Source organism: Rhyacophila brunnea, unplaced genomic scaffold (genome assembly GCF_057557595.1).
Source record: "Rhyacophila brunnea isolate RB1 unplaced genomic scaffold, BYU_Rbru_1.0 scaffold_22, whole genome shotgun sequence".
NCBI lineage: Eukaryota > Metazoa > Arthropoda > Insecta > Trichoptera > Rhyacophilidae > Rhyacophila > Rhyacophila brunnea.
Window position 1 is genome coordinate 2070865 of NW_028232882.1, and position 16107 is coordinate 2086971.

Consider the following 16107-nt stretch of genomic DNA (forward strand, 5'->3'; position numbering starts at 1 on the left):
TCTGCTTTAAAGAAAATCCCCGCTGGATACCTACCTACCTGTAACCTGATAATATTCCCAGAGATACCTTAAGTTCATTTTGTGATTGAATAGTCGTTTCGGATTTCGACTTTGCAGGCTATCTTTACACATTAAATTGGTAGAAAACAGTAAGAATTTAAACATTTTCAATACAAATTTTGATTCATTCAATCGGTCAATTCCTTAAAATATTAATTCTTTGTGTAGATACTGCCAAAATAAAGTACCGAACTTGAATTTGTTATGAATGGATGCTACTGTTTTAATAATTATCATCTTATTTAATAATGCACATTAAAAGCAGACTTACCTGTAAAGCGAGAACTCTGGACTTGTTGACAGTGGACATGATGCAGGCTGCAAGGGCGTAAAGTCCTGCTGGACATCCGACTAGTCGCCTGGCTGCTTCAGGATATCGGAGACAGCAGCTTTGTAGGCATTGTCTGGAAAAGGAAAATAGCAATTATTATAATGTATGTTATGTGATATATTATGTGTGTTACCAACGCTCACATGGGTATGAAATATGAACTTTTAATGTGATATAATTCCAAAAATAACGAGTAGCGCAACGTAGCATGGAAAGGTGCATGTTGGTCATAACGCGGAAAGACCACAAAAGAAACTAATGGATAAGGAAGCAGACAAGATTACGCGATGTGGTATATATTGCCAATCAGACGAAATGGCAATGGGCTGGACATGTCACTCAACAAGAGGACACCGGTTGGACGAATATCCTCATACAGTGGTACCCAAGGGGCACAAAACGCCCTTGAACCCGTTGGATAAACGAGCTCATAAAGTTCGGTGGACGTATGTGGTTACAAAAAACTAGGGATCTAGAAGAGTGGGGGAGCTAGGGGAGGCATTCATCTAGCAATAGATCGACCCCAGCTGATGATGATATAATTTTATAACAGCTCAAAACATAATATTTTCCATATAATTGTACGTAGAGTTGGGTTTCGGGAATTCTCGAGAAATTTTCGAGATTTCCATCCCGAATCTCGAGTATTGAAATTTTTAACATTCCGGGAAATCCCGGATCTCGAGAATCTTTTCTCGGGATTCGGGATTTCTTTATTATCAAGTATTAATTGAAAAACAATTTTCTATATGAAAAAAGTGGACATAAAACACAAAACGTTCAAAGACTGATCGGGGCATTTAATACAATTAAGCCAACGTCGACTCAAAATGAGCGCAGTTTTTACAACATCAGGGAATTTTATGTCTCAAAAGCGTACGCGATTGTCAGACGCAGCGATTGACAGTCTGTGCTTTTTGAAATTCTATTTTAATAAGTGATATTTTCAAATATTTTTGTTTCCCTACTTCTGTTTTGTTTGTCTTCTTACATTAATATTTTTTTTGGAATTTGTCTATTTTTACACTGATTTTAGGATTTTTACAGGTCTTTTTTAAATTCCCCGATATCTCGAGAATTCTTGAGAATTCTTTTCTGGAAATCCCGAATCTCGAGATTTTCTCGGGAAATACCCAACTCTAATTGTACGTATGGTTTATAATATTATAAATCATGCGAATGTAAAAAATGTAGGCATAGTCGATGCCTTCTAGTCGTGGACAAGAAGAAGTGTGGTGAGTGTTGTTCGTGTCCAGGTTTTTTTTCCGAAGGAAGATTAGCTGAAACCACCACTCCAATTCACAGATGGCAGAAAGGCATTCACGTCGAATGGATTTTTACTTTTTAATCGATCATGACTTATTCAAAACGATACTTTGTATAATAATTTATTAAAAAACATACATTACATACAACATTTAGAGAAGATGGCGTAATAAATGAGAAGTGCTCTTCATAATAATTGTGCTAGGAGGACTTTTTGATGACCTTCCCCTCTGGGTATGCATTAGAATGTGCAAGATCCCTAGGTACGTTGCCTGTTCATAACTGCACACAGTGTGTATTTTGGGTATTGGAGGGATACCGACATAAGTTTACTTTTTGCAGTGAGAATGCACTTTGTTTCAAAGTCTTAAATGTGTCAATTAATTGTGGCGTGTTTCTATCGTATCTATAGACATAATATAGAAACTGTGATGTTTTTTTTATCGAACAACCTTGATGTTGCAACTTGTAAAATTATTAAAAGAAATTATCTACAAAAACTCACCCTGCCGTAAAATATAACACTGAACAATCGAATATAAAATTTAAAAAAAAAACACATGAGAAATAAAAAGCAATAATATGGCAAGTCGGTGTTGTTTTCTGTAATTAGTCGATAATCACATTATTACGCGTATGGTTCTGCTAAGAACAAGAAAACACCATTAGTGTCATTATGAAAAACAATGAAATCGTTTCCCATATAAATTTACTATTGGCATTCAGTAATTACAATTATTATTTTATCACCTGATAACCTCATTCAGTGGGAGATATTTGCAATACTGTTAAAAAAAACTATTTCGAAATTACATCATATCGGTACAGTATGTCGGTATTGAAATTATTTTTTTAATTTTCTCACCGATTTCAAATGTCGTTTTAGTATGGTGACATTGATGACTAAATAGTTTAAAATAATTAAAAGATAAAAAGAACTTTTTATATACAACGTTTTTAAATTTTCTGTTGAATCATATAAACTTGACTTGACTAGCTTAAACGATCAAAAAAATCGTATTTGATAGAAATAATACTGAAGTGTCATTTTGACACTCATATTGATTTCCATAGTAACGCACGTATATATTAATAATTTCCTAGCAACCAATAATAGTGGATTGGATTACGGATTTCTTCCGAAATAACTTTTCATACAAAACAGAATTAACTGAAAATGAATTTAATTCTACTTAAAAATGGCTAAAACTATTTAAAAAAATGCAATGACATCGTGTTCTGATATATTCTAAAAGTTTAAAATGTCTAGCTAGTCGGGAAGTTAGTTAAAAATCGATTGCAAGATTTGTACCGGACAAACAACCACCGGACAAATAAGAATACGACCTAATAAAAACGTTGTAGTTGTAATAAAATAGCTTAAATACACGATTCCACATTCTGCATATCTTATATGAGAATAGGGCTGTCGGGTTGACATGGTGAGGCACAGGAATAAAACCCTTCAGGCTGGAACATGATAGAGTGCAGTGAGTATAGGTAAATCATTCTACAGTTGCACCATAGGCGATTCGCGTGTATTGAATTGCTTGCGACAATGCCTGTTTCAATGCTAGCAAACAATACCACTACAACTGCAAGCCGCATTTGCCGTACCCATGGTGCCACTGTAAAACGATTTACCTATACCTAAGGTAAACCAGTGAGCTTCTGGGAGTGCAGGAGGCACAAATTTGATGAGTATATGGGTCACGAGTGCAGCTCCATCGAAATGTTCCAAGTGGCAGATGACAGAGAAAAGATCACCCTGAGGGTAGCCGATCTCCGTTAGGGGATGGCACGATACTATCAATGATCGTGTCCGGAAACTTGTATGTATGCAGTTCGCCGTATCACACTTCACCGTCCAACCTCTTTGGGCCGTATAGTACTGACATAAAATTCATGTCTAAATAAAACACGGTTTTTGTCGGTTTACACTTTACAGGAAGCCAGCAGCAGACTTTTAAAATAGCCAATATACTGTTTTTTGTTAGGTTAGGTAAGGTTATGTTTTTATTCGTGGATTCATGAATTTTGCCAAAATTAGCTATGAAAATTGAATTAATGTTCATATTGAATCTAATAAAGTTGGAGATCGTATAGTATACGGTCATCTATTTCCGATAAGAAAGCTCACGGCGAACTGTGCCAGGGTGAAATGTTTTACGTACACTTTACATGTAACCATCAATGATAAAGCATTGGTCCACAATCATACAAGAAACTTGTCAATAAGACACGTTAGGAAATCCATTCAGCAGCTCAATTTCACTAATAAATAAATTCATGGTCAAAAAAAAAAAGATTTATTGTGAAATTGTATGATCGGTGTGAATTCTTCTGAGGGTGTTGAAGTATTAATATTACGTATATTATATTATATTTTTTAGAATATATCAGAAGTACCAATGCTATACAACAAACCTTAACTACAAACCCCTAAGTACCTAGATGATATTATGTAGAAAATAGTAAGTATCTATCGAACATATATAATTTAGAAAAACACTTTCTGAGTATTGAGTATTCTGATTATATTATAACCAATAGAAAAAATCTTTTTTGAAAAAAGTAAGCGGAAAAGTAAAAGGAATCGAACCCTGCATCTCCACGGGTTTACGCCCCAATCCGTCGCATTTAACCAATATGCTACGGCGTGACATACTAATTGCGACAAATTTTAACTATTGGTCAACTAACAACTAATTAATTAAGTAAGTAAATATTATACTTACAAGCAAGCTAGTTCGTCTAAAAGTGTCCTCCTCTGTTGGGCCGGTGGAAGTCTGATGGGGGCTGGCGACGGGGATCCATTCTGCGCGGGGTGCAGGGAATTACTGGAAGGCGACTGTGCCAACTGGATGCTGCGAAGTGCTTCTACGACCAGAGGTACTCCATCTAGCGGCTCGCTGATGAACTCCTGGACAAAACTGGAAAGAAAGGAAAAAAACGTTGTTTACAAAATATTGAGATGGTGATAAAAATTGGTAATCGGGAATTTATTGAGTTGTGATATGGTGTTTATCTCTACTACTAAAACCAGGATGTTGACTGATCTCTGGTTCCATTATTTAGCTGCATTTATTTTGAACTCATTGAATGTGTAATTAGTAATTAGTTTTGACAATGAAATAGCTATAGATAATATTGAAGTTAATGGATCCCCTTAACTAGGGATTCCAATCCCGGGATCCCGAGCTATTTTTGATACCTATGAATCCCGGGATTGATAAACATAATCCCGAAACTTTCGGGATTGTTTTTGTTATCAATTTTTATGGAAAAAAAATTAAAAAATGAAAATATAACAGAAAAAATACTTTTAATGACAAATAACTAAATTAGAAATAAACTGAGTTGAATGAAGTTTGATTTATACCCATGTTTAAGTTGCCGATTCATTTTATTTTTTCACATAAATTAATAAAAATGAGAAAGATTGGAAAAAACAATGCTTCGCACTATAAACAAAGTAATTCCACCATGATCTCATACGTTTTACGGCAGTTTCACATTTGGCTGACTAATTAGATTTATGAAGCGGAAGGGCCATAAGTACACCATGATTTGCTTTACAATTTTAAATCTCACTAACCCATTCATTAAGTCTTTACTATCAGAAACAGCAATCTCATAATAAATTTACATTATTATTTATATTACAATATTATTTACTCCATTAAACTTATGTATTTCCAAGATTGAACGTAGGTATACAATATTAACAATAAATGTCTTAAATAGTATAAATTATACTAGATTTATTTTTGACCGATTTTATCAATGTTATTTGTAAATATAAAATTTTTATATTAACAATGGAAAAAAAATCCAATCCCGGGATTGTCAAATTGTAATCCCGAAATCCCGGGATCAGAATTTTGGCTCGGGATTGGATTTCCTATCTCTAACTATATTCGTTCCGCACCATACCCGGAAGATACCCGGTATTAATCGGGCATATCACGGGACAATTATTTTTTGAGTTCGTCACTGATACAGTAATCATTAGTCTGCATGGACCCAAGAGATATGTTTCAGCATGGTTGATTCGATAGATAGAGCGAAGTTAATAGCATTAAACAGAGAATACGAAAATAAGGGAAGCGGGTTACCTCTTGAGTGAAGTTATAAGAAGGTATAACTTTCGAATGTGAAGAAATAATGTGGAATAAACTTTAACCAGTTTTAAAGAATTATATTATTTTAAATAGTTACGTCCGTCACAATAACGAAACGAAAATTTAATAGCGGTAATATTTTAAGACATTCGGCAACTGCATGTATTGGGAATAAAAATCATATTCATGATTTACAGAATTTACTGTTTTAATGAATCGAAAATTTGGTTGAAATTCTTGCGGTTTTTGAAATAGTGAAATTTGCCATAAATGAATCCAAAATTGGTTGTACCTATCTAATTTAAATAAAAGTCCATTAGTCCTTTTTTCCAGCTTAAGAGTTTCTCAAGCTTTTTACACATGCGGTAAAAACCGGGGAGCGTTAACAGAAAAAACTATTATTAAGAGGTATAGTATTTCTTTTATTGTTTTAACTGACAATTCATGGTGGATTATTTTATATTTTTTTAGTACTTATTCCACTTTTATTATTTAATAAATTCGGACCGGTTAAATCAATCAATAATAAGGTATAGTATTATATTCATGAGTTTTTAAATCTTGTAACCGATATAATATAATAGTTTGATTGTGAATAAAAAAAAACATGTCAATTTCTAATGTAATGAAATAATTAGAAACTGATTAGTAAATAAATTAGAATAGTAGTTGATAACCATGACTTCAGTGTTGTTTCAGAGATATGAAGCGCTGTATTCGGTTTCTCTGTTTCGTTTTTTTGAAGTTATACTTAAAGAGGCGCCTAAAGAGGCGCGTTTGGAAAATCAGATCAGAGTGTATTTTTGGCGTGTGACACGTAACACATAATTTATTTTGTCACACAAAAATAAACGCACTCGATTGGATTCGAACCACCGATTGTTCAGTTATCAGCCGAACGCACTACCATTACGCCACAGTATGATACTCCAATCGTGACGATTATACAGTATAATAATATTATAGCTTAGAATTGTCCCGTTGCCTAAGCAGCAAATTTATTATTGTCGGCCATTTGCAATTCCTTACGTAAACAAACTATTAAACATCATAGTGGCAGTTTTTACTTTAAAAATAAAAACAACGATAAATAATTATATAATTTAGTAATATAAGTTAAAGTGTACAGAAATAAACCAACGGCGTTCCAATAAGCGGTCCTTTTTCTTGAGTGTATACTTTAACAAGATAATTAAGAGCTAGTCGAAGAATCTAGGTTATCACAAGTTATGTTTTTGTTACGCCAAAGACGTATAACTTCTAACGCGCGTACATACGTACACGCACCGATTTTTTTTAAACTGACATTTTTGAAAAAGAATTTTCACATGAATTCTAAAATTTAGATGATAATTTAATGGCTTTGTAACTAGAAATGTTTGTATTTTATATGTGAATACTAGTGGCACAAAAATACAACTCGATTAGTTTGCTTTATTCTTGACTGTCAGTTGGGCATCGATTGACGTCTTCACTAAAAGATTCTAAATCTTCTTAAAGATTACTTTTTAAAGATTTCTGCGTACCGGCGGTTGGGAAACACTGACTAGCAGATAATGTTTTCTTTGACTTTGGTAAGTAGGTAATGATCATAATCGTAAACAGCCTAGTCTACATAGGTACTAACGAACTGTAACACAACCAAACAGAATGGTCATTCTTCGTAAATAAACGTGTATAAACCTTATTGATCATTATTTATGGTTTCTACCATAGATAATGATCAATAGCTTCGGCAAAAAAATGCAATTATTTTACCGGTAATATTTCATTGTTATTCGTACCTATGTATTAAAATAATATCAAATTTAAATAACCTATTTTCTACCCGGCACAACAGCTGATGCTCTAGATGTTTTTAAATCTGAAATTTCACTCTGTTCACACAATATTATTTATGCGAAAATCAAACTGACACTAGTAGGTTTTCTCGCAATAAAACATTGTGTTTATTACGAATTATAATACTCATCGTCAACTAGAGATATCTCAATTAAAAGATAATTATGTATTTGTTTATTATTTTCTTTATTTGAAATCATAAATTTATTTTGTACATGTTAATAATATATACAAAAGACAAAAATTTATGACGTACTAAACTACAAACTGCCACTAAAAATACACTATATGTGAGAGAAATTTTAGAAACAATTATAGGAACATCTATTAAAAATAATTACAAGATAAAAAGAACTTTTTATAACGTTTTTAAATTTTCTGTTGAATCAAATAAGCTTGACTTAACTAGCTTAAGCGATCAAAAAAATTTGTACTTGATAGAAATAATACTGAAATGTCATTTTGACATGTCATATTAATATCCATAGTAACGCACGTATATATTAATAATTTAGTTGCTAGGACCCCAAACCCCTAGCAACCAATAATGGTGTCGAAATAACTGTTCATACAAAACAGAATTAACTGAAAATAAATTCAATTCTACTTAAAGATAGCTAAACGTATTAAAAATGCATTAGTATCGTGTTCCGATATATTTTAAAAGTTTCAAATGTCTAGCTAGTCGGGAAGTTAGTTAAAAATCGATTGCAAACTTTGTACCGGACAAAGAACCACCGGACAAGAATACGGCATAAAGCCCATTGACGCAGCGAGTGCGGCGCTCGCGCAAAATTTCTACAAGTGGCGCGTAAATCATCGAAAATACAACGTAATCAAATACGCCAGCGCACACTGGACTTGACGATGCCTTGTGCCCCGCCTGCCGCATGAGTCACCGTTTTTCGCTTCTCGGCGATACGATTTAATGAAAATACAAAGAAGTCCATTCATTGAACACGGCTACCAAAATCACGCTGCTCGAGGCGTCGTCGATCGACGGGCGAGAAGCAATTATTTAATAACAGGGAAGTCTTTGTTTAATTTTATATTATGTGTCCTATATTTCGCTGGTTGAATAATGTCGTCGTAAATATTAATTACAAGCCCCGAAATAATATAATATTTTTATTGCTTTGTTATGAGAGACGCTGTAATAATAATTATTTTGTGCTGCTTGGGCCGCTTATTACATAGGTGAAGGGTAATGCGTGGCAAGAGACGTGTGATTATGGTTATGAATAAACGTTTCATACGCCGACTTCGCCCGCTCGACGCGTTCTATGGGCACTATCGCTACGAGCTAAGAAAAACGTTGTCATGTAAAATAGAACTAACGATATCAGACGATAATTAAGTACCTACCTACTCGTTACTCGAACTTAACATATTACGTTGTATTAGATAATAGCGCTTAGTCGAAATCAAACCATTCAATCAAACAATTTACAAATAAAATCTCTCAATAAAATAATCGTTCCTCGCATACTGTGTTTCTCCGAGAATGACGTAAAACTATTAAATACTAAATTCATATTATCTAAATATATACATCCTGAAAATGTAATACGTGTACAAGTACATACAATAAGCAACCATAAAAACAATTCTGTGTTTATTATGTATCCACATAAAATTAAACTTAGTAAACATACCAAATTAAAATACCAAACAAATACAAATGATGATCACATCCCGGTGGAAAGTTATGAACAACTATACAAAAAAATATAAGTACCTACATATATTTGTGTTTTTGAAAGATACCTAGTGAAAAATACTTTTTTGTGCGGTTAATTTGGTCGTATTATTGGTTATTGGGTTTTTACGTTGGTAGTGGTTGGATTTGTGACTACTAACCCTGGCTTCCGGCTCATTCATAAAAAAATCAATATCAGATTGAGTATTAAATTGTTGTCGCAATTGATAACAGTAAACCATCACCCCCATTCAACCCTGTGACTATTATTAATATATCTATATTACCAGTAAAAGAATATAAAATGCAGTTATCATAGGATATTAATCAATAATACGACTACACTTGGGTCCTTTCTATTTTGTGAGATTTTCTATAGAAACTATTTTACATAAAGCAACCGACAGGTGGTTCTCTTTTTCAGTGGCGCACTCAGGGTTTAATATTGGGGGGGGGGGGGGGGGGCAAGGAGGAGAATGTAAATTAGTCCCATAGGCTCTTTTTCTTCTTCATTTAATTATTTTTACATATTTTCATAATACACGGCGGTATATTTGTACAGTTTCTCCTAGTTTTTATTAAATTGGAGGCATAACGGCGGCAACCGTTGAGCATGTCATCAGCGACTCGCGGATTGGAAGTGACTAACAGCAACCATGCTAGACATGTGCGCCTAGTATGCTAAAACATTACTCAAATATTATCGGCTGTGCTACCCGCTTGGTCTAGAGAGCTACAATATTTATGTTGAATTCCACTGAAAAAAAATGTTCTTTTGATTTACACCACCACCGGCTAGTGGTGGGTGTAGCCGTTCTTTTCGCCGAATGTTTATCGTTGATTTTTGGTTTTTTAATATTGAGGTTCCAAAATATTAATTGAAAATGGACAAAAAAAGTATTAGTGCATTTAACTTATACACAAACCTACTCAACACAACATAGCCTAATTTATCGTTTATCGGTGGTTTGTCTATCAGAAAATATATTGCACAATTATATAATCTAAAATGTTTATGGCTACGAGGTATAATAGCACCGCAGGCGACTTTTTTACTTTTAAAGCTAATTTATGATGTGTGTTTACCTCACTTATCTGGTCAACATGACACGCCGGGCCCCACAGCCCGGGCCCCCAGGCTAGAGCCCTGTCAGCCATGCCCAGCCATGACCTACACCACTCCGGAATTCGGGTGGACACCGGGATTTTTTTGACAGTTCCATTGAGGATTGGGTTTCTAAAAAAACCCGACATTAGTGTTTCGAAATTAATATCTAAGAGATTTTTCTAAAAAGGATGCTGGAGAATCACAAATCATTTTTTTGCCGTATTTTTATTTGTCTAAGCCCAAGGTATAGTTGATTGGCTTTCAATTTCAATGTTTAAAATCATTCTGCTAATTTTCTTGTTTGGGGGGTGCCAGGGCCCCTTGCCCCCCCCCTGGGTGCGCCACACTGCTCTTTTTTATTATTCCATAATTACTTGCAAAGTCGTAAACTATTTACATATCATAAAACATCTAAGTGCAAATAAATATGTGTATAATATCTTTAATAATCTATGAAAAAAAATGTAAATAAAATGAAAACTACACCGAATGTAATTTGGATCTCTTTAGCAAATTACTAGTTCATTATTGACAGTGCTTGCATGAGGATAAATTGCGCTCGTAGGCAGAGCCAACCTAAGTTGAGAAGCGATGATAATGCACCCATGTCCATATAATAATTAAATAAATACGTTGAAGAACTGGCTCATTACATAGCAATGACGTTCATCTACCATACTATTACTCACAGAAGACAGATAAAAAAACGCTTGTCATTTATTTATTTACGATTGTTGTGAACACATTTATTATTTGAACAATTAGTGTACCTAATATAAATCTAAATAATTGCATCAATTAGATAGAACATTTTACCTTTTCATTATTATTATAGGTATAGTACAATTATTGCGGATAATAAATAATAATTAAGAACGTGGAACTATTTCCACGAGATCTGTTATTCTCAAAGAATTTGGACTCTATTCGTATTAGGAATTTTTAATTTTGAAATCAGTTCTATTTTCAAATCGAACGATTTTAAGTGTGCTTTTATCGGTAATAAATTCATTATTTATTTCATTCTTCTATTGGTAGTCCAGAAAATAAAATGGTGGCTCGTTTTACTAGATTATTTTTCGTACAAATAATAGTTAATATATTGTTTTTGGCTACATACATAACCATGGCCCTCACAAGGGGGGGCTGATAGGGCTCTAGCCTAGGGGCCTGGCGTGGCGAGTCAATCAGATATGTGAGATAAACACACATTACAAATTTGCTCTAATAGTAAAAAAGTCGCCTGCGGAGCTATCTATTTCACGAAGGAGTTATTAACATTTAAAAAATGAAGTTGTAAGATGCAATCTTTGATTGTTTTATGTTAATACTCGACAACTCCATAATTCAAGTAGATGTATTAAAACTACAAAAAAATCAGTAAAAATAAACCGGAGGCCCTTACTTTGCTATGCTTATGTTGTGCGTCACACATCCCATTTAACTTAGCGATAGGTAGGGGGACCCGCCGACGATCCTGGCCGGGGGGCCCGCTTTTGGATGTGGGGGCCATGTACATAACATTTACGAAAACGTATCTTTCCATAGGTATTTTATAGCTTAAGTGTCTTCTTTTATACGGCAATATGTGAGATGCGTAAAATATCAAATTGAAGTCGAATTTAATTAAACACTCACTATCCAACCCTATGGATTTTAGTATTCAATTCTCAAGGTATATAATTAACTTATTGAGCGAATCTGAAAAGAGGGGGGAGAGGAAAAAATACTCTTGTCACGTAATTTGTGGACAACAACTTTGTGAACGTGAATTTAGTAGGTAGGTACAATTCGACTTTTATATCAAGTCGTCTACACCAGTGGCGCACCCAGAGAGGGCCAAGGGGCCCTGGCACCCCCCAAACATGAAAATTATCAGAATGATTTTAAACATTGAAATTGAAAGCCAATAAACTATACCTTGGGCTTAGACAAATAAAAAATTGACGGCAAAAAAATGATTTTAATTTCTAACATAAAAATTTCGAAACACTAATGTCGGGTTTTTGTAGAAACCCAATCCTTAATGGAACTGTCAAAAAAATCCCGGTGTCCACCCGAATTCTGGAGTGGTGTCGTGTAGGTCATGGCTGGGGAGGGCTGACAGGGCTCTAGCCTGGGGGCCCGGGCTGTGGGGGGGCCGGTATGTCGGGTTGACCAGATAAGTGAGATAACACACACATCATAAATTACTTTTAATAGTAAAAAAAAGTCGCTATTATACTTCATGGCCATGAACATTTTAGATTATATAATTGTGCAATACATTTTTTGATTATTATGTGTCGATACTTGACAGTTCCATTATTAAAGTAGATGTATTAAAAAACGCCAATAATTCACTGTATAGGTACCCTTAATTTGAACTAAAACACAATTTGAAAAACGTTAATGTAGTATTTCACACTGCCTTTAATCTTAGCGGTAGGTAGGGGGCCCGCCAAATATCCTAGACTGATGGCCCTTTTCAGGATGTGGGGACTATGGTGTAGGTACACCGAGTGCAATAGATAAAAGACCGATAAACGAGAAATTAGAGAATTAAATTGCCCCCCCCCCCCCAATATTAAATCCTGGGTGAGCCACTGGTCTACATCATTCCATTACTGTAGATTCTGGAACTAAAAACTACCCCGAATTTAATTTGCCGTATACAACATTCCCCGCGTCAATAATATTCAGTTTGTGTTATTATTAAACAACATTATATAACATTAAAATGTTATATAATAACCTTTGCGGAAGCAGACGAAGAACATCACTTCAAAGACGAGAAAATGAAAAGAAAGCTTTTAATTCCTCTCAATACTGTCAGAGAAAGAGTATTTGCTATGATTAGTCAACACGTAAAGATAAAGTGCCATAACAGTATCATTCGCATGCAGCACTGTGACGTAAAAGACTTGATATAAAGTCGCAATGTAGTCCACTTTTATTCGTACAGATTTTGTTTTTAAATCAATATCAGCCTCGTCAATTATTTCAATATTTTCAAAACAAAACCGGCTGTGGATAAATAAAGAAGTTGTATTATAACTTAATTATTATTAACAGCAATCCGATCTATTTGTTTAAATAATAATATGGCAACATAAATAAATCGTAATGCTAATTATGTGTGCCGTTAATGTTTCCATGTTAAAACAACTTATTCTTTGCACGAATCAATTAGTTACTCGGCTTGTCTCCTGAGAAGATTCCAACTGGTCTCAACAGCATTACTCTGTGAAGAGGTACGGGTCATTATTTTTGCGTACACCACCACCAATAATATTATATTGGCGCTAAAATAAAAAAAATAACTAATATGTATTATAATTACAAATGAAACCTAATTAATATTTATTAGGCAGGTATACTATGTATATTCAATAGCTTATATAATTTAACTTAACCTAGCCTAACCTAACCTAACTTTACCTAAATTGGCAGGAGTTTTTACTAAAAAATCTGTAAGAATTACTCTTATCGAAATATAGCCTTTTCTATGGCTCACGTTATTATTATTAATTTAGTTATTAATTTGTAACAATACAATCTCGATGATGTTTTGATCGATGAGAGATGACTCAGTATAAAAAATAGTATTTTTCGTGGCATAGATCAGATAAATTCAATCTTGTACAGTGTGTAATGCCCACCTCGCCAGAAAAGAGAACGCATTCTCTCTTGCACTCGGCACAAAGAGAGAAAATTATAACATTATTTAATGTTGTACTTTTTTGCTTGACGCAAACAATGACATGTATTAAAGTTTGTTATTATAAGCTTTAGAACAATGGAAAAGTAGGAATGTAGGAATGTGGAACAGGTCTAAATAAATAGACAACTTGGTGACATGGATTAATTTATATTTTATTTAAAATTATATAAGCTTTTTTTTACTATTTTAATAACATCGGTAAGTACGAATCAAAATATTAGGTACAATAAATATTACAAAGCTTGAATAATCTAACGTAAAATAATTTGCTTTTTATAAGAATGCTCCCAATTTATTTTAAGTTATTAAGTTTTTATTATTAGTTTATGAGAATCACAACTTTTGAAATGAAAATGGAACAAAATTAATTCGAACTATGATAATAATAGTTTTATGAATGCAAGTAAGCTTTAAGGATTCATCATGCGATAAACTAAACTTTTCAAGAATCCAAATGTTATTAGTGCTTAGTATTCTTGAATATGGGTCTATTATGTGTGTTATGCTATTATAATCATTACAATAAGTTAGCCGTCTAAACTGTCTATCTCGCTCTAAAAGTTAACACAGCAAAGTATAGTACCTTTTGACAGTTTAGACGGTTAACTTATTGTAATAATTAACCGGATCAATACATACATATGATAAACTACCGTTGATAGCCGCCGATAGCCGCATTGTGTATAGAATAGAGCCACTGGGAGTTCTATAGTTTCCTATAAGCTTATTTTAGAGCGTGTCCGGAAGAAATTTCTTCGATATAACTGTTGGGTCACTAGTGTGGTGTCGATGTGTAGGTAGAGGATGATGATAATGAAGTCTTCGATGTAGCAGGGTGAGATTTATTAGCAGCGTATCGGTACAATAGTATATTATACAATGATAGTTACGAGCTAAGTACTTGGATTCGAGTGACATTGAGATAAATTATTCTTCGTTATTTATACAATAAAAGTAACACATTAACATTAAATTCTGGTACATAATCATATTAAACTAATTATAGAGTCAGCGTTTTAAATCATATAAGTTGTTTACTGGAAATGGATTCGCTGGGAATATAATATTACTGCAGAGTAATTTGATATCTTAAACAATAGATATTTGATCACTTATTATTCTGCAGCTACATAACTTTATTGACATAGGTATGCATATTATATTTGTCAAATGTTGATTTTCCGACTGTTTTTCTACAAGGCATGGCCGCTTTTCACTCTCTTGAATCTCGTAGGTCACTCTCTGCCCTTGAGACATTTTTGCCTGCTATTAACACTGTTTTCATGAAAATAAATCTCAAAAAGAATTTATTGTTTCAAAACTAATAAACAAATAATCATATACTTAACTAATAAATAATACAGGTACAAAGTTTGGTCATCTGTTATGTTAGGTTAGGTAATTACCGAGTTATTTACGTTTTTATCTTATAGATCAGGGGTGGCCACACTTTTGTTTTCTAGGATCGACTAGTTGAAAAAAATATTCATGGCGATCGACTGATATCACTTGTAATTATATCATGCAAGACCAATAAAACCCCATTGTTTATAATTCAAATATGTATTTTGAAAACAGATATTATATACATATAAAAATAACGATACAGAAACATCGAATTAACGACAATAATATAGGTACTTAAGTAATATGTTTATACTATAATACCTACACATTAACTATACTTTCGACATAGTTACACAATTTACCTGTATATCGAATATTATAAATTTTGTAGCAGCCAAGCAATATGCAACCCTTCATCAGGAAACATACTTAAAATAAATTCGATACAATATGAATTATCATTTAATTACATCAATAATCATATCACACCAAATTGCATCGCACAGCCATGTATTTTAAAATTTAAATATTCCCTGAGGAAAATAGCGCCGCAGGCGACTTTTTTACTATTCCAGAAAATTTGTGGCTTGTGTTTTTCTAACATAACTGGTCGACCCACTACGCCGG

The 16107-nt window shown here is 33.6% G+C and overlaps 1 protein-coding gene across 1 annotated transcript in view; it reads right to left on the reverse strand.

Annotated features, from left to right (window-relative positions):
* The window catches only part of mwh (multiple wing hairs), a 287193-nt gene that overhangs the window by 4943 nt on the left and 266143 nt on the right, over window positions 1–16107 (reverse strand). Inside the window, exons 6-7 of the mRNA XM_085949887.1 lie at window positions 4396–4590; window positions 332–464 (exon numbers count right to left, since the gene is read on the reverse strand). Of these exons, the coding sequence (XP_085806013.1) occupies window positions 332–464; window positions 4396–4590 (328 nt within the window). The remainder of the gene's footprint in view (window positions 1–331; window positions 465–4395; window positions 4591–16107) is intronic.